Source organism: Acomys minous, assembly GCF_964271855.1.
Source record: "Acomys minous genome assembly, chromosome: 7".
Taxonomy (NCBI): domain Eukaryota; kingdom Metazoa; phylum Chordata; class Mammalia; order Rodentia; family Muridae; genus Acomys; species Acomys minous.
Genome location: NC_140488.1, coordinates 2973865 through 2991937, shown reverse-complemented (window position 1 = coordinate 2991937; position 18073 = coordinate 2973865). Strand labels below are relative to the sequence as shown.

The 18073-nt window shown below is 47.5% G+C and overlaps 1 protein-coding gene across 9 annotated transcripts; it reads right to left on the bottom strand.

Moving 5' to 3' along the window:
* Positions 1-231: 231 nt before the first annotated feature.
* On the bottom strand, positions 232-9668 carry LOC311602256 (melanoma-associated antigen 10-like). Of its 9 annotated transcripts, none has more exons than XM_084790078.1 (8): positions 9573-9668; positions 7134-7224; positions 4214-4314; positions 3120-3215; positions 2540-2606; positions 2254-2343; positions 2055-2128; positions 232-1391 (listed from the first exon to the last, which is right to left on the bottom strand). In XM_084790078.1, exon 8 carries the CDS (start codon positions 1324-1326, stop codon positions 319-321), a length of 1008 nt encoding a protein of 335 aa, XP_084646204.1. In that variant the 5' UTR covers positions 1327-1391; positions 2055-2128; positions 2254-2343; positions 2540-2606; positions 3120-3215; positions 4214-4314; positions 7134-7224; positions 9573-9668; the 3' UTR covers positions 232-318. The 9 variants fall into 9 exon arrangements, with proteins under 9 accessions (XP_084646204.1, XP_084646205.1, XP_084646198.1 ...); XM_084790079.1 differs by lacking the exon at positions 9573-9668 and adding an exon at positions 8469-8529; XM_084790072.1 differs by lacking the exon at positions 4214-4314.
* Between the last annotated feature and the right edge of the window lie 8405 nt (positions 9669-18073).

Genomic DNA, 18073 nt, shown 5'->3' with positions numbered 1-18073 from the left:
TTAAGTCATTCTCACTTGTTTTCAAAATAGTAAAATTCTCCAAAACCGGATCAACAACAGTACACGTATTACTAACGACTTAAAACTAATGGATCTTCTGGTAAGAGTGTTAACATTTTGGAATAGCAAGAACCCAAGTCCCATCAACAGAATACTACAACTACAATGGTTCCCAGCTCCTCCCACCAGCTCTCAGATGAAAGACTTAAAACTAATGGATCTTCTGGTAAGAGTGTTAACATTTTGGAATACCAAGAACCCAAGTCCCATCAAGAGAATACTACAACTACAATGGTTCCCAGCTCCTCCCACCAGCTCTCAGATGGCGTGGTACCTGGATGACTGCCCTGCCCGTGCACGAGAGCGTGAGCGGGTCAGAGCCAGAAGTGCCATCCGCCCGGCGATCCAGGCCTGGGTCCTCTCTATCTCCTCTATCAAGGCCTCTGCGTATTTCTCACCGTATTCTCGGGGATGGGTCCTAGTTATGCTGCCAAAAAACTCCAAGACTTTCATCTTGGTGGTTTCAAGGCGGGCCCTTGGGCCCCACAGGAACTCATAGGAAGGAGGATCACTACCAGGCACCTGCAAGTATTCCAGGTAGCCTTCCTGCACAAAATCCCCAAAGATGAGCTTCCTGGGATCCTCACATAGGTAAGGACCGCTCTCACTGGGCAACCCTATGTTTTTTAGCGTGTTCCAGATCATCTCCTCACGGACCCGGTTTCCCTGCATGAAAATGATACCCAGTATAACTATCAGGAGGCCTGTCTTGGGCATGCCCACGACAGGAGTGAGCATCCCATCATAGGTGAGCCCCAGGGCAATGGCAAGGGCATAGGTATGGACAGCAGGGTCCACTTGTATCAGGTCAATGCCAAAGACCAGCTTTAAGCACTCAGAGGCCTTACTAAAGATCAGAGGGTAGTAGTCCTCATACTCCCTGCCAATAGCTTCCAGCATCTCCCCCTTGCTAGTGAGCTCCTTCATTTCATATTTGGAAATCAGAAAGTGCACCAAGTCATACGCTTTTATGTTCTGTGCACTGTGCAGCATTGACAGTATGTTTCGCACCTCTTGTACTTGCTCCATGAAAGCCTCATCAGATGGGAGCCCAGGAATGGAAGCCATTTCCACTTCCACAGGGGGAGAGGGGGCTCCCTGAGGACTCTGGGGAGAACCTGGTATTCCACCACTGTACACCTCCTCTGAGATGGTGACTTCCTCCTCCCCTGCTGCAGCCATGGTGGCCTGGGCACTGTCTAATTCCCACTGGGCCTGAGGACTGTCTGGGAGGTTGGAGTGATGAGTATCCTGGGCATCGTCCATTGTGACTTTCCTTGGTAACAGGAGGCAGGAGAGTGTCCCAGTCACAGCAGTGAGGATTCACAGGCCTGGTGAGGAAAGAGAGAGGGTGAGTGGACTCTGCTGGCATCCACTCTCTCACAGCCCTCAAAAAGTCCTGTTATTTGATTTCTCTGAAGTGATGCTCTAGGGTCACAACGAGTCTTAGCAGCCCTAGAACCGTAAAAGCCCCAAAGAGAATGTGACCCAGCTATTTGGGGTACAGCCAAGTCGCAGAGCTCGAGACCTCGGAACTGCCATCAAAATATTTGGGACCAGGAAATGTGGAGTGTCTATAATCTAGGCTGTTGGTACCCTTGATATACACTTCCTGAAAATTCTGAGGCTACATGGCTTTGCCCTTGTATAGGAACTGAAGACAGTCCCAGGCCAAGACTTGTCCCCTGGAGATACTGACAACATTCCAAAGCTGCAAAGCTCTAGTTGAAAACTGAGTTTTAAGCTAGGAAGGGTAAGGTGGACTGTGGGGAATAACGGGGCCTTCTATGCTCACTCTGGGCCCTCAGGGTTCCCGTCAAGGGCTGGACAGCGCGCTTCTGCTGGCCCGCAGGGGACTCTTGGGTAGTCACCTCTCTGACACAGAACAGAGGGGATTGAGAGCGCTTCGTATCTGTTCAGTTTCAATTGCAAGTGGTGGCCCGAATTCAGTGTACTCCACGTGTCCTGGAATGGGTGACGTGCCTGACACTCACCTTGGTAAGTGGCAGGGACTGAACGGCGTCCTCTGATGGTCTGAGGCTAGCTTCTCTAAGCCAAGAGCCTATTTCTGAGAGACAAAGGGAAGAGGACATGAGGTGAGGGGATTCATCTCTGCTCCCTGGGTTCTCACACAGCTCAGAGGAGGGCAGGTTGTCACACGTGTTTAGAGGGTGGGACCCCTTTAGTCCTCACCTTGAGTCCCGGCACTCCTGAGATCTTCCCTCTGATGACTCCAGTCAAACTCCCCTTTATCAGGTCTTTCAGCTCCCTGAAACCACTGATCTGCAACCAAGACACGGTCCTCAGACTGAGAGACAGCCCTAACCAGGACTGTGGGGATCAGGTATGTGAGGAGTGTTTGTGGGGCCCACGACAGGGATTTCCTTCACTGCTCCACTGGTGGTCCTTACCTGGACCTTACACGGTCCTGGGAACCCCTGTTTTTAACTAGGGTCCGCACTCTGGTCAAGTTTCTTACCTCCTTGATAGCCGAGCTGGTGCCGCGTCCCTTCACGTCTGCGTGGGCTGTGCTGCTGGGCTCAACTCTGTTGAGGTCGAGATTTCCTAAGTCCACCTGAGGGTCAACTCATCGGACTTGTCCTTCCTGACATCTCTCCTTATGTCCAGATGACACAATACACCTCATCCCGCCAAAGACTCCCACCTTCCTGCCCAAGGGAGAGAAGTCACCATGCCCCTTGGTGTTCCCCCGTGTTGTCCTCAGAACACGGCCAGGCTGTTCAGCCCTTCTTTCTGTGCTGTGGGCACACAGAGCCTGCAGCAGTCCACATCTGGGATGTGGCTGATCCTGGGACTCCTCCATCTGTTCACCGCAAGCAGTTCCCTCTCCTGACCTGAAATCACCCCTAGGACAAAGTCATCACCCCCTAAAGAAGCCCCAGCACAAATGGTGAAGCATACAGGGGAGACAGACACAGGACCCACACAACCAGGCGTCTTCTGGCAACATTAGTGGGGAAGGCTAGCTATTATTCCGTCTCGTCTTGTGGGAGGGGCTGTGCTTTTTCACACCTTTAGTTATCACTATGGTAACTCACCTAGATTGCTTACAAATGCTGAGAACCTCCTAGGGCAACCTTGATGTGCCTCCTCCGCTGCTCTGATAATATCCTTCACTGGACAGGCTCACCTTCCTTGGAGAGAAGACAGACGTGATAATAAAACATGTCCCTATACCTGTGGGTGGGGCTTCATAAGGCTTACCAGAGCAGGACAGAACAGCAACGGCAACACTGGATTATGTAGGGCCTGACTGACTATACAGGGTTTGCTGTCCTCAGCCAATCCTTGGAATTTCACCTTGACTGTTAATGTATCCAAGGACCTCAGAGAAAGGCTCTGACCTTGGATCTACTGGGGTGGAAACCGGCCACTCACCTGATGAGCCAAGCCGCATGTAGTGCAGGACTACTTACCAATGTACAGGTGAGTGACCTAACGTAGCAGCTCTTCGACTTGCCCTCAGAGTCTTACTATATGGAGCCTGGGCTCACTTCATGGTGCCTGGGCCTTCTCCACCCCAACTACTTCCGAAAAGTTATCCAAATCAGAGTCCCTTTGGAGGATGGAGGCTTATTCCTCCCAGCACACACCACCCCATTTCATGCAGAATGGACAACAGAGGGGTATGGATTTGGGGTTCCTCACCATAAACTCTCCCCTTGATTCCAAGAGTACCTGGAGAGCACAATCGTCTTTTAAAACTATTTTATTAACTCTTGGATAAATCTGTACATTGCATTTTAATCATATGCAACCCTTCCCCTGAATCTTCATAGTTCCAATTCCTTCTATACCCACTAATGCTTGCAATCATATTTTTTAACCCATTGAGACCAGTTTGTAATGTAATGTAATATTGTTTAGAATGTGGCCATCCACTGAAGCATGATAAACTGACCAGGGCCTGCGCCCTTAAAGAAAAAGGTCTCATGAAAAATATCTGTTATAAGTCACATATACAATTAATCCAAACATATACATACATGTGCTTTAATAAAATAATAAATGTGTACTATGCTATATATGCTTACATGGTTTGTACTGATTATATTTAAAATTAAATATATTAATATTTGTTAAAAAAAAAAAAAAAGGAAAAAAGGTCTCTTTTCCAGGGGCTATCCGTTACCAAAATCTCCTCATCCTGCGGGGGGACTTATATTCCCTACTTTACACTGGGCCGTTGTCTAACTTGAAGCTCAGTCTTCTTGATTTGGCTCACTTCATTCACTTGGGACAAAATGGGCAGGGTTGAACGAATTATTTGGGGTGCCTCCATCGGGAGCAGGGCTTCAGAAGGCACACCAAAGTTTTCACCCTGGCCTCCCACACAGCCCAGCTGATCCTCTTTGTTCATCTGACTCCCAGAATACTTCTTTTTTAAATTTATGTGTATTAATGTTTTGACTGCATGTGTATTTTATGTGCAACACATCTCCTGGAATGGAAGTTGTGAACCAGCATGTGGGGGCTTGGAATTGAACCTGCAGGATCAGCAAGCGCTTTTAACCACTGAGGCCTCTCTCCATACCCTGGCTTCCAGATCTCAAAGGCACAAACCAGAGAAGGCTAATTCCTACAAGTTGCCTGTCCTTGTGCTGCAGATGGGTACAAAGGGCATAGAGCTGAATCCTTTGGAGCCTTCTACAATCCATCCTCACCTTTCACCCTGACTCAAAGCAATCAAGCCCCGCAGGAAATACCAACTCCCACACTTGCATTTGTTCTGAGAAAGACCCTCATTTAGTGAACCTGCATTATCTGGGGACCATGTACGCAGAAGGAGAGGCTGTAAGCCATCCTGAACTCCCTTAGCTCTGAAGGTAAGGAAGCCTTAAAGTTCCAGAAAGAAAATGTTTTATGCCCTGCAAGTCTCTGCGTGGAGATATAAGGGTGAGACATGGGAACAGTGCTACGAGTAAGGGCTCCTATTCATCACAGCTCAGTGAAAAGGCTGCAGCTGAGTACATGGGGGCTGTCTATGTGGAGGAGAGCACCTGCAGTCCGGCATCAGCTCACACTTGAGTCAGAAAGTGATCAAGCCCTCCCTCACGCAGCGGCCTCTCAAAATGGCATCCATACAGTCCCCACAGGATGACAGTGGGGCTTGGCAAGGGGCTGACTCCTTTAAGAGGCCACAGTTTGGTGCCCAGTTGACAACAGAGGCAAAGCTGTTTTACCCGAGGACCCTCTATTGTGAAAGGGGCTGTGTATTCTACTCTCAGCTCTCACCTGAACCCTGAAAGCTTCATAAGGGTATTTGTCCCTCCAGGAACCTGGGAAAAAACGCCTCAAAGTTAATCCCTGAGCACCTGGATGCGGATGCGGAAGTACGGGAGGTCCTCATTCCCTCCAGTGAGAACTGAGACCTTCTCTCACCTCGAGGAGTGGCACAAAATGGATCTGAGTCCTCCACGTCACCCCTTACAGATGGAGAGGCTCACTCCTACAAACCAACCCGGTTTTGCTGCAAGACTCTCAAAAGGGCACACTGCTGCTTGATTATGTGACCCTGTCCTTATGGGGTGTCTATCACCAGGAACCAAATCCCAGCTTTGATCTGGTCTTACAGATCCCCTCCTCTTCGGGGATCTCCTCAAGGGCTCCTATGCATTCCGTGCCAGACAGAGAGGGAAACACGCTCATTCCTCCAAGTGGATCTGCTGAATTATCATTTGGATACCCACTAGGTCAGTGTTTCTTAACCTTCATAATGTTGAGACCCATAATGTTAATACCGTTCCTCATGTTGTGGGGACTTTCAACCATGAAATTACTTTTGTTGCCACTCCATAACTATAATTTTGCTACTGTTACAAATCATAATATAAATATCTGGTATACCAGATATCTGATATTACACACACACACACACACACACACACACACACACACACACACACCTGCTTAAGGGTCACAAGCCAGACTGAAAACCACTGCTCTAGATAGAGTGGGGCCTTGGCAGTCCACCCTGTCTACACAGACTGAATGTGAAGCCACCACCCAGGCTAACGGGACCTAGAAAAATCACTTCTTCTTCACTCTGATTGACTGGATAAAGGTCTGATTCCTGCAACCAGGCCCCTGTTTGGTGTAGCAATATGACCATAGGGCACAGTTATAATACTCTGGGGACACTTCCGGACTGGAAGTTTCCTTATCTACTCTCAGGTCTTACTTCCTCCCTGGAGGGGATGAAAAGCTCTTTCTGGGAACCTCTTAAAATGGCTCCTGTTCGCAGTCCCCAAAGTTGGACCCACTGGATGCCCTGCTAACCAAAGGGCCAAAACTGCATTATTTGGGGTCCATATATTCTGAAAGAGACTTTTCTGCCGCCCCTTCCCCCCTTAATCTCTCACCTAGACTCACAAAGTTTTGGAGTGGCCCTCTCTGAGGAATCTCAAAAATGGTGCTTAGTCCTGGATGCCCCCATAGGCAGAAGCTTGGATACAGGCTCATACCCAGAAGTGCGCCCACATTTGGTTCAAGATCTCAAAATGACACAAGGTATCTAGGGTGTCTGGGACTAACCATCTAGGAACTAGCTTTTTAAAATTATTGTTATTTTTCCCCTTTCTACATATACATTTATATTATTACATATATATACAATAAACTAGATACAGCCAGAAGAACCATGAAACAACCAGGAATTATAAAAATGTTACATTCATGGTGTTTCGGTTATTTGAATTTGGCAACCTTCAAGACAGCATCTTTTCCTATCTTGCTGTGTCTTAAATTCTGAATGGAAATCAATCTCCATCACATCTCGTCATTATCAACTTAAAACGTCTATCTAGACCTAAAAACATCTTAAGCTGCATCGTAAAACTACAGTATCTGGTCTTCCACCCCATCAGAGACTTGAGAAAGCACTCTCAGCTCCTATCTGTATTTAAAAATGTCCCACGGTCCCTCATTTCAGAGAACCTCTGAAACGGTGCCTACAGTGTGTGTCTCCTCAGTACACAGGATGTGGAAGGGTGCAGTGGGGCCATTTCCCACAAGTTGGCACTGAGGTGTCCTTTAAACTCAAGGAATCTTACAATAAGGCTGAGAGCCCTCCAGGTCCTCAGAAGCAGAAACTTGGGTACAGGCTCGCTCCACCACGTCAGCTGCCGCCAGGTCGGTGCAGGCCTGTCAAAAGGACACAAATCTAGGTTAACTGTCTGGGCCTGTCCATCCTGAATCCTGCTCCCATCACCGACTCCCCGACTTTTGTCCTGACTAAAACCTGCACATGGTCCCTCATTTCTGGGAAGCAAAGTGGCGCCTATGTCACTGGAGTCACTGGAGAGGGAGGGGTAGGGGCTCATCCTGACATGTGGGCCCCTATTTGGTTCAGCTCACATTACAAACCCTATAGTGTGCGTGCGTGCATGCCTGTGTGTGGGGGTCTCTGTCCCAAGCAGAGCTTCCGCAGTTCACTCTGTATGTATGTGCTTTGCAGTATGTGTGTGTTTGTGTGTGTCCTAAGCAGAGCATCTCTAGTCCACTGTGTGTGTGTGTGTGTTGGGGGTGGGTCTCTGTCCCAAGCTAAGTTTCTGCAATCCACTCTGTATGTGTGGGGGTGGGTGGGGGGGTGGGGGAGGGGGGCGAGTCTCTCTCCCAAGCAGAGATTCCACAGTCCACTCTTAAGAGTGATTTCCACCCTTCAAGATATTCCAGCTCTCCCTCACAGAAGGCCTGAATGTAACAACGGAACACAGTTCCCTCAAATCAAGGGGCACGGGGCTCATTCCCAAAGGAGCACCCCCACTTGGAGCTAGGCCGACCTCAGAGAAGAAATTGAAATATTTGGGGGGCCCATCTATCCCAAAAGGCTTTGAACTCTGCCCTATTCTCTCATCCCAACTGTCTGCTGCTGCCTATGCCACCCTTGTGGCCTCTCTCATGAAATGGCAGAGAATCCCCAGGGCTCCTGAAATCTCACCGAATGGCGGCGAGTCCCCTTCCCTTGTGCCTCCCATAAGGGAACCTCACGAACTGGTGCGGGGTCCCCGCCCCCACCGCTCCGCGAATCTCAAGTAATGGTGCCCAGTCCCTGACCCCACTGTTTTGGTAACCTCACCAAATGGCACCGAGTCTCCGCTGCCCTGGAAGCTCACGAAATGGCATCGAGTCCCCACTGCTCCGGGAACCTCACAAAATGGCCCCAAGTCCCCGCCCCCCGAAATCTCACGAAATGGCCCCGAGTCCCCGCCCCCTTCTGCCTCCCTTTTGGAATCTCACAAAATGGCCCCGACTCCCAGTCCCCTTCTGCCTCCCTTCCAGGATCCCCCTTAACTGGCGTGGAGTCCCTGCCCCAATCGCTCAGGGAATGTCAAGAAATGGTGCCCAGCCCCTAACCCCGCTGTTTTGGGAACCTCACAAAATGGTACCGAGTCTCTGCTGCCCTGGAAGCTCACGAAATGGCACGGAGTCCCCACTGCTCCAGGAACCTCACAAAATGGCCCCGAGTCCCCGCCCCCTTCTGCCTCCCTTCCGGAATCTCACGAAATGGCCCCGAGTCCTTGCCACCTTCTGCCTCCCTTCCGGAATCTCACGAAATGGCCCCGAGTCCCTGCCACCTTTTGCCTCCCTTCCGGAATCTCACGAAATGGCCCCCAGTCCCTGCCCCCTTCTTCTTCCCTTCTGTAACCTCATGAAATGGCCCCAAGTCCCCCTCCCCCTTCTGCCTCCCTTCTGAAATCTCACTAAATGGCCCCAAGTCCCCGTCCCCTTCTTCTTCCCTTCCAGGGTCCCCCTTAACTGGCGCGGAGTCCCAGCCCCAATCGCTCAGGGAATCTCAAGAAATGGTGCCCAGCCCCTGACCCCGCTGTTCTGGGAACCTCACAAAATGGTACCGAGTCTCTGCTGCCCTGGAAGCTCACGAAATGGCACCGAGTCCCCACTGCTCCAGGAACCTCACAAAATGGCCCCAAGTCCCCGCCCCCTGAAATCTCACGAATGGCCCCTACTCCCCACCCCCTTCTGCCTCCCTTCCGGAATCTCACGAAATGGTCCCGAGTCCCCGCCGCCTTCTGCCTCCCTTTTGGAATCTCACGAAATGGCCCCGAGTCCCCGTCCCCTTCTGCCTCCCTTCCAGGATCCCCCTTAACTGGCGCAGAGTCCCAGCCCCAATCGCTCAGGGAATCTCAAGAAATGGTGCCCAGCCCCTAACCCCGCTTTTCTGGGAACCTCACAAAATGGTACCGAGTCTCTGCTGCCCTGGAAGCTCACGAAATTGCACCGAGTCCCCACTGCTCCGGAAACCTCACAAAATGGCCCCAAGTCCCCGCCCCCCGAAATCTCACGAAATGGCTCCGAGTCCCCGCCCCCTTCTGCCTCCCTTCCGGAATCTCACGAAATGGCCCCGAGTCCCCGCCCCCTTCTGCCTCCCTTCCAGGATCCCCATTAACTGGCGTGGAGTCCCTGCCCCAATCGCTCAGGGAATCTCAAGAAATGGTGCCCAGTCCCTGACCCCGCTGTTCTGGGAACCTCACAAAATGGCACCGAGTCTCTGCTGCCCTGGAAGCTCACGAAATGGCACCGAGTCCCCACTGCTCCGGGAACCTCACAAAATGGCCCCAAGTCCCCGCCCCCCGAAATCTCACGAAATGGCCCCCAGTCTCCGCCCCCTTCTACCTCCCTTCCGGAATCTCACAAAATGGCCCCGAGTCCCCGCCACCTTCTGCCTCCCTTCCGGAATCTCACGAAATGGCCCCTAGTCCCTGCCCCCTTCTGTCTCCCTTCCGGAATCTCACGAAATGGCCCCGAGTCCCTACCCCCTTCTGCCTGCCTTCCGGAATCTCACGAAATGGCCCCGAGTCCCCGCCCCCTTCTGCCTCCCTTCCGGAATCTCACGAAATGGCCCCGAGTCCCCAACCCCTTCTGCCTCCCTTCCGGAATCTCACGAAATGGTCCTCAGTCCCTGTCACCTTCTGCCTCCCTTCTGGAATCTCACGGAATGGCCCCGAGTCCCCACCCCCTTCTGCCTCCCTTCCGGAATCTCACGAAATGGCCCCGAGTCCCTGCCTCCTTCTGCCTCCCTTTCGGAATCTCACGAAATGGCCCCGAGTCCCTGCCCCCTTCTGCCTCCCTTCCGGAATCTCACGAAATGGCCCCGAGTCCCCGCCCCCTTCTGCCTCCCTTCCGGAATCTCACGAAATGGCCCTAAGTCCCCGCCCCCTTCTGCCTCTCTTCTGGAATCTCACGAAATGGCCCCGAGTCCCTGCCCCCTTCTTCTTCCCTTCTGTAACCTCATGAAATGTCCCCAAGTCCCGGCCTTTTTCTGGAATCTCATGAAATGGCCCCAAGTCCCCCTCCCCCTTCTGCCTCCCTTCTGAAATCTCACTAAATGTCCCCGAGTCCCCGCCACCTTCTGCTTCCCTTCAGGAATCTCATGAAATGGCGCCGAGTCCCTGCCCCCTTCTGCCTTCCTTCTGGAATCTCATCAAATGGCGCCGAGTCCCCACCCCCTTCTGCCTCCCTTCTGGGTGGGACCCTGAGGAGGAGCACTTTCTCACAAATCAGCCCTGTGGCCTCTTTAACTGCAGGGAAGCTCACTCAACATCTCTGGGGCTCCCATGTCTCCATACATAGACAGCTGGGGAGGGGTCATTCCCACAGGTCAGTGCTGGGCTGTCCTTCAACCTCCAGGAACCTCACAGCAGGGCCCCCAAGGCAGGTACTCAAGTCCCCGGATATGGAAAGCTGGGTACCGGCTCACTCCAGCGAGTTGGTTCCCATTTGGTAGAGGACACCCCAAAGGACACACATCTAGCTTAACTGTCTGGGCCTGTCCGTCCTGAATCCAGCTTCCGTTAGGGACTCCCTAGCTTTTATCCAGACTAAAACCGTCACATGGTCGCTCATTTCTGGGAATCCCCGAAATGGCGTGTTGCCTATGGTCAGAGTCACCCGAGTCACCAAGGGGCATGGAGCTCATTCCCTCATGTCTACCCCACTGCATTCTAGGTAGACCTCGGTGATGAATCTGCATTCTTTGGAGAGCATTATGTTGGAAAGCAGCTTTTCTAGTCAATCCTAAACTCTCACCTGAACTCTGAAGGTTCCATGTGGCAGTCTGTATTTCAGAAATCCCCCGAAATGCTTCAGAATTCCGCGAGTCCCACCATGTTGAAGAGTGCGGATGGGCTCATTTGTACAGGTCAGTGCTGAGGCAGCCTCTAGGCTCCAGAAACCTCACAAAAGAGTTCTTCGTAGCCCAAGTCCTTCTACGCAGCTAAGAATGCTTGGGTATAGCTTCATTACCACATTTGCACCCCCGTTTGGTGCAGAGCTCTCAAAAAGATACGAGGTAGCATGATTACCTACTCCCAGCTTCCATGTTGACTAAAAAAGCCAAAACCCCTGAAGGCACCTGTGCTCAGAATCCATGGACAGGAAGGGGTAAGGGCCCGTTTGCAAATATGAGCCTTCGTTTAGTGGAAGCCGCAGTCCTGGCCTATGCTATAATAGTCTATGCAGACCAGAGCTTTGGCTTTCACAATGCCCTCTCAGGTCCTGCTTCACGCTGCAAGCAGGGCAGGCCTTTTTTCATCCCTAAGCATATAAAGCATGCAAGGCCTTTGATTCCTGGGTCCCAGGGGGTACAAGTCTCAAAGGTCGATTCATACGTGTTGGCTGGCTTGGTCCACTGTTTACCACAGGAGTGCAGCTGTGGTGTTTAGGGACCCTCTGTCCAGAGCGGTACTTCACATGTGAACCTTCAGGTCCTGCTTTAACTGTCTGTGCCAACCCTGAAATTTGTTCCATGGAGGGAGTCTAGGGAAACGTCATGGGTAGGAATAGGTTCCAATAATCACACCAAGCTTCCATGCTTTCCTTATGGGGACAAGGGGTGCAGCTGCATTCTTTGGGATTCTTCCCTCTGGATTTCAGCTTTCTTGACTATGAAAAGAGGCTCTGGGAATCTTATAAAGTGGCTCCAAGCTCCCCCAAGTCCTTTCATGTGGATGGAAATGTATAAGAGTGGCTCATTTATATAAACTGGCTGTAGCACATGTAGAACACAGCTGGATGATCTAAGGCACTTCTTTCTAGAGTGGCATTTCTGTACAAACTTAGCTTTACCCTGAAATCTAAATAGGCATTAACATATTTTATACACACACTCACACGCACACACACACACACACTCACACTTCTTGGATGTAGTTGAGAAACTTTTATAAGATCAAAATGGTGAATGTGTAGGGTGTATGAAATCCTGAGTGGATGTATATTGTGTGAGATGGTCACAGTCATATCAAGGACTCCTCTGCCTCAGATACAGAGACTCATGAGAATAGAGAAATCGTTCCTCTGGGCCAAATACAAGCGTCAGCAGGGTGTGTCGAACCAAGGAGCTATAACTTTCTCCTCCCAGAAACTGCTCACCAATGAGAATCCAAGTTGTTGTGTGGTAGTTGGTTCTACTCCTTCAAAGTGGCCACGCCCCACCATATCCCAGATGTTCTGGTCCTGAGTCTGGGTGTCTGTCCTTCTTTATTCTTTTGACAGACAGGTTCCTGGGACTAAGCCGTGTTGGCTATGCTGGATATAAAATACTTATTTAAAAATAGAATCTAAATAAATACCCTGGCATGCTCAGGAATTAAATGCCGAAGAACAAGCTGAACCGTTTAAAAGAGTATCTTACTGATTAACCTCCTCACCACAAGTCTCCATCCTCCTCTCCTCCTTCCCTCGGGCACGCAGGCATGTCTTCTTCTACGAGTTTGATTTTACTTTTACCATAAACTAGTATCAGTCAGTCAGTGTAAAGTGACTCTTGTTTAGAGTGGACCACTGTTTATTAGTCAAATGGCTTTGGGGTCGATTGCTTTACTCCACCTTCCTGTTTGTCTAGACCATTAGATAGCAGTCTCCTTGGCCAGTTGGACCTTCTGTGGCTCCTCATTCATTTTGGCAGGACCATCCTTGCCTTCTTCCCTTCTCAGCTTTAACCACCTTTTTCTGGGCTCTGGATGATGATTGTTTTCTTTTCAGTTTCATTTGTTTCGGAGTTACCTTTGCCTTCTTTGCTTCTCTGGACAACTGGAAAGACAGGAGGGAGGTCACAGAAAGGAAGTAGTTTTCAAGAGTGAAGAAGAAGAGGAATGGGAATGAGGGCTTTGTGACGAGAAAGGTTACTGTCAAGGTGTTCCTCTTCAGGGTACAGGCCAGCCAAGGGTACATCAGCTGAGGACAGAGTAGGAATACCAGGGGTAAGAGTCATGTCAAAGGAAAAAAGAGACCTTGCTTGTCTCTGCTTAGTTTGAGTTTTCCTCTGGTGGTTCCTTCTTTTTTACTCTGTTTGGTCTGGTTCACAACCATCTGTATGAGATACTGATAGTTTTGTGTACATCTGCCAAAACCCAGGGTGTCTTAATAGTCTACATACAGTCTAGTATACTTGTGTATACTACTCTTCCTCACCATAACGAGTGGCCGCACCTTTCTATCATTTGGCTAGGAAGCCATTCCCTTAGTCAAGGGTGTCCCTGAGGATAGAGTCTTAAACATCAAGGACTGCCATTCTAACTCCTCTGTGGATAATTGTGGGACAAAGTGTTTTGGGAATGAGAACATTTCTTTTCCACTCAAAGTAACCTTCCACCCCTGTTTACCTCTCCTCACTAATTCCAGGGAGTTACCATGGCGGAGCAATGGTGCTTCTCTGTTTGTTTCACATGGACATCCAATTGATCAGTACGTCTTCCTCTCCTACTTTCATTATTATATAGTGCGTCTCCACCTGACCCTTGATAATATGGTCACACTTAAGACTGTGAAGATGTGATTCATTCTACTTCCTTCCTGACGTTGTTGCTTATGTATACTGAGAAGCTTGCTTCTTGCCTTCCACCGGGGACTTCTCCATCTCTGTCTCCTCCTTTTTCCTGGACCACTGAAGCTTCTTTGGCTTTTGTTTTTCAGTCTGAATTTGTGGCTTTTAGGCTATCAGAGCCTAGTGAACAGAATTGCTGCCCTGGAAATCTCACTGTTGTTTCTAATCTGAGAAGCCTGCTTCTCTCTGTAAGCACATTACCTTATTTGTTCTTGTTGCTGTGGAAAAACAATGCCTTGAAAAAGCAACTTAAGGAATAAAGGGTTTCCCCTGGCTTACAGGTCAAGAGTAAAGTCCATTATGGTGACGAAGTCCACTTGATGTGGCTGGTCACATTGCATCCACAAGAAGCAATGAGCAACAAATGGTCCCATTCGGCACACGTTTTCCTTTTTATACCATCAAGAATCCCAATGTTAGTAATGGTGGTGCCTGCAGTGGGTCTGGTCTTCCCAACTCAACCTAATCAAAATGATCTTCCATGGGCATGCCCAGAGGCTCATCTCCCAGGTGATTATAGATCTCATTAAGATGACAATTGAAATAGATCATCACTATTACTCAGGCTTAGTTGTCACAGAGTGAGATATAAAAGGCAGAAAGTCTTGTTCCCCAAGTTTAAACAGGACATTTTCATGAAGGAAACTTCAATATAGAGGCCTGATACATTCCCAGATGAGGGTGCAGATGCTCAAAGTTCTTCAGTTTTGGCTTTGTAGTTGCCTTTTGTGTCACAAGTTTTATGAAAGGTTTCTTGATTACAAAGAGACAATTAAACCTATATTTCTTTTTCTTTTATTTTTATATGATATTTTTATTAAGTATTTTCTCGGTTTTTACATATACATTTATATTATTATACATGTATACAGTAAACTACCTACAGCAAGAAGAACCTTGAAACTTTCAGGAATTTTATACAAATAGCCTAAAACACTAAGAATAAATCTATATTTCTACTTGCCCCCCATATAGTACAAGCTGAAAACTCTGTCAATTTAGAAATTCTCTGGAAAAACAATGGAGTTTAGACACATCACTACAAATAAGACCTTTTTTATTTTATTGATTTATTCATATTACATCTCAATTGTTATACCCTATCTTGTATTCTCCTGTTCCTCCCACCTTCTCTTTTTCACCCTATTCTCCTCCACTAGGTCTGTGACACAAGGGGACCTCCTCATCCACCATATGGTCAAAGCCTATCAAGTCTAATCCTGGTAGCCTGCTTATCCTTTCTCTGAGTACTACCAGGACTCCCCACCAAGGGGAAATGGTCAAATATGGGGCACCGGCGTTCATGTCAGAGTCAGTCCATGCTCTCCATACAACAGTGGAGAATGTCCTGTCCATTGGCTAGATCTGGAAAGGGGTTCAATGTTTACTGCATGCATTGTCCTTGGGTGGTGCAGTAGTTTAAGCAGACCCCTCTGGGTCAGATCTGCCCATCATGATGTTCTTCTTGTGGGTTTTTAGGACCCTCTGCATCCTTCTATTTCCCCACTCTCCCTTACTTCTCTCACCTAGAGTTTCAATAGGAAATCCCTACATCTATCCCAATCTCTTGGTAAGGGCTGAGGAAACACTTAAAGATATGCACAGTGTTCTTAGTCATCAGAGAAATACAAATCAAAAGACTCTAAGATTCCATCTTACACTCATTAGAATGGCTAAGATCAAAAACTCAAGTAACACCACATGCTGGAGAGGATGTGGAGAAAGGGGAACATTTCTCCATTGCTGGAGGGAGTGCAAACTTGTACAACCACTTTGGAAATCAATCTGGTGCTTTCTCAGAAAACTGGGAATAGGACTACCTCAAGACCTAGGCATTCCACTCCTTGGAATATACCCAGAAGATGCTCCACCACACAACAAGGTCATATGCTCAGCCATGTTCATAGCAGCCTTATTCACAATAGCCAGAACATGGAAACAGCCTAAGTGTCCATCAGTAGAAGAATGGATAAAGAAACTGTGGTACATATACACTATGGAATACTATTCAGCTATTAAAAACAAGGAATTCCTGAAATTTGTGAATAAATGGATTGAGCTAGACATGATCATAATGAGTGAGTTAACCCAGAAGCAGAAAGACTCAAATGGTATATACTCACTTATATCTGCATATTAGCCCAAGGGGCATGTCCCACGAAAGCAACTGAGACAGAGGGGAGGACATTCTATTGGGACTCTAGATGAGAGAAGCATGGGAGAATGGCAAAGTAGAAGGATCCAGAGGGTCCTAGAAACCTACAAGTAGAACATTATGATAGGCAGATTTGGGCCCAGGGGTCCCGCTCAAACTAAGGCACCAGCTAAGGACAATACAGGCCATAAAACTTTAAACCCCTACCCAGATCTAGCCAATGGTCAGAACATTCTCCACAGTAGAGTGGAGAGTGGGATATGACTTTCTCACATACTCTGGTGCCTCACCTTTGACCATGTCCCCTGGAGGGGGAGACCTGGTGGCACTCAGAGGAACGACAGCAGGTTTCCAAGAAGAGACTTGATACCCTATGAGCATATACAGGGGGAGGTAATCCCCCTCAGGAACAATCATAGGGGAGAAGAATAAGGGGAAAATGGGAGGGAGGGAAGAATGGGAGGATACAAAGGATGGGATAACCATTGACATGTAACAAGAGTAAATTAATAAAAAGAGGAAAAAAATTGTGAGTTTGTTTATCCATTTTTATTTTGATGATTTTTTATTTACGTGTTCATATTTTACATCATGTTATTAAATAAATATAAAGTTTGAAAACTTACAACTTTGTGTTATATTTAACATGTTACTATTAATATACCTTATTTATAGTAATTCTTCATGTCACAAATATATTTTGAAATGAATATGGGTATGTTGACTTATTTTTAATGATTTTACAATGTTTTGAAAATTTTTTCCTCTCAATTTGTTTTATTTTTATATATTAGATATGTCTTTTTAAATATACAGTTGTGTATGTGTGTATGTGAAAGTCCAACTCTTTGTTGTTATGCATTAAATATGAAATGGTCTCCAAAAACATTTGGTTTCCATATGGAAAGTCTATTTCTGCAGGAGGTATCTGACTTGAGGAGGTGAAGATAAGTTAAAAGACATCATTAGGGATGTGACAATGAAGCTTATACCCAGTCCCTGCTTGTGCTATTCTCTCTCTTGTTCTCACTCCTTCCCTCCTCCATCTCCTTTCTCTCCTCTAACTCTCCCATCTCTCTTCTATCTTCCTCTTCTCTCTTCTCCTTTCTGTCTCCTTTTCTTTCTTCTCCCTTCCCATTTTTTCTATCTCTTCTCAATACTATGGCATATTGCCTCACTTAATTCTCAGAAAAAGAAATTCAAGCAACCATAGAAAGAAACCCCTGACACTGAACCAAAGCAAATTCCCTCCATTTAAGTTGTTTCCTCTAGCATGTTGTCACAGCCAAGGAAAACTAATGCAGACATTTTAATTCCTATGTAGTTATTTAGTTGTTTTAGAGTTCATATAATTACTGCAAGTTTTGAGTTTTAACAATCCATATTGGTTTTGTTTTATTGTTTTAATTTTACACACAGACAACTATTCTGTTGTTATTTATTTTTCACACATGGTCTGATGTAGTTCAGACTGGCCCTAAATTTACTGTAATACTAAGATGACCTTAAACTGCCTCCACTGCTGGGGACTTGGAGTACAGGCCTGTGCCCTCATGCTTAATTGTATTCAATGCTGGGAATGGAACACAGGGCTTTTCTTATGCTAATCCACCAACTCAGCTATACCTCCAGCTTTATTTATTTAAACATAATCATATACTTGCAATCTTTTTTGAACTTTGCTACTCCCTGAATTTATGAGGTTCCAAATACATACATGTTCTATCACTGAATTAGCTCACTATTTGTTTATATAAAAGTTTTATTATTTCATCACCATTATTTCATATTGAAATGTGTGATTAAGTTTCACCATATAGTATCTTGATATACATATACATTAAAAGAGAGTTATTTATCTAAAATACCAGGTATGGTGCCTGGAACAAAAGATATATCCAATAAGTAGTTGTTGTTGAATAAAAATGAAAGAATTATCCCAATCAAATAAATCAGAATATCTGTTATTTCATTTACTTGCCTATAGAAAAGTG

Excerpts from the sequence above, each read along its gene's own strand:
- LOC311602256 (XM_084790078.1), bottom strand. The coding sequence starts at position 1,326 with ATGGACGATGCCCAGGATACTCATCACTCCAACCTCCCAGACAGTCCT.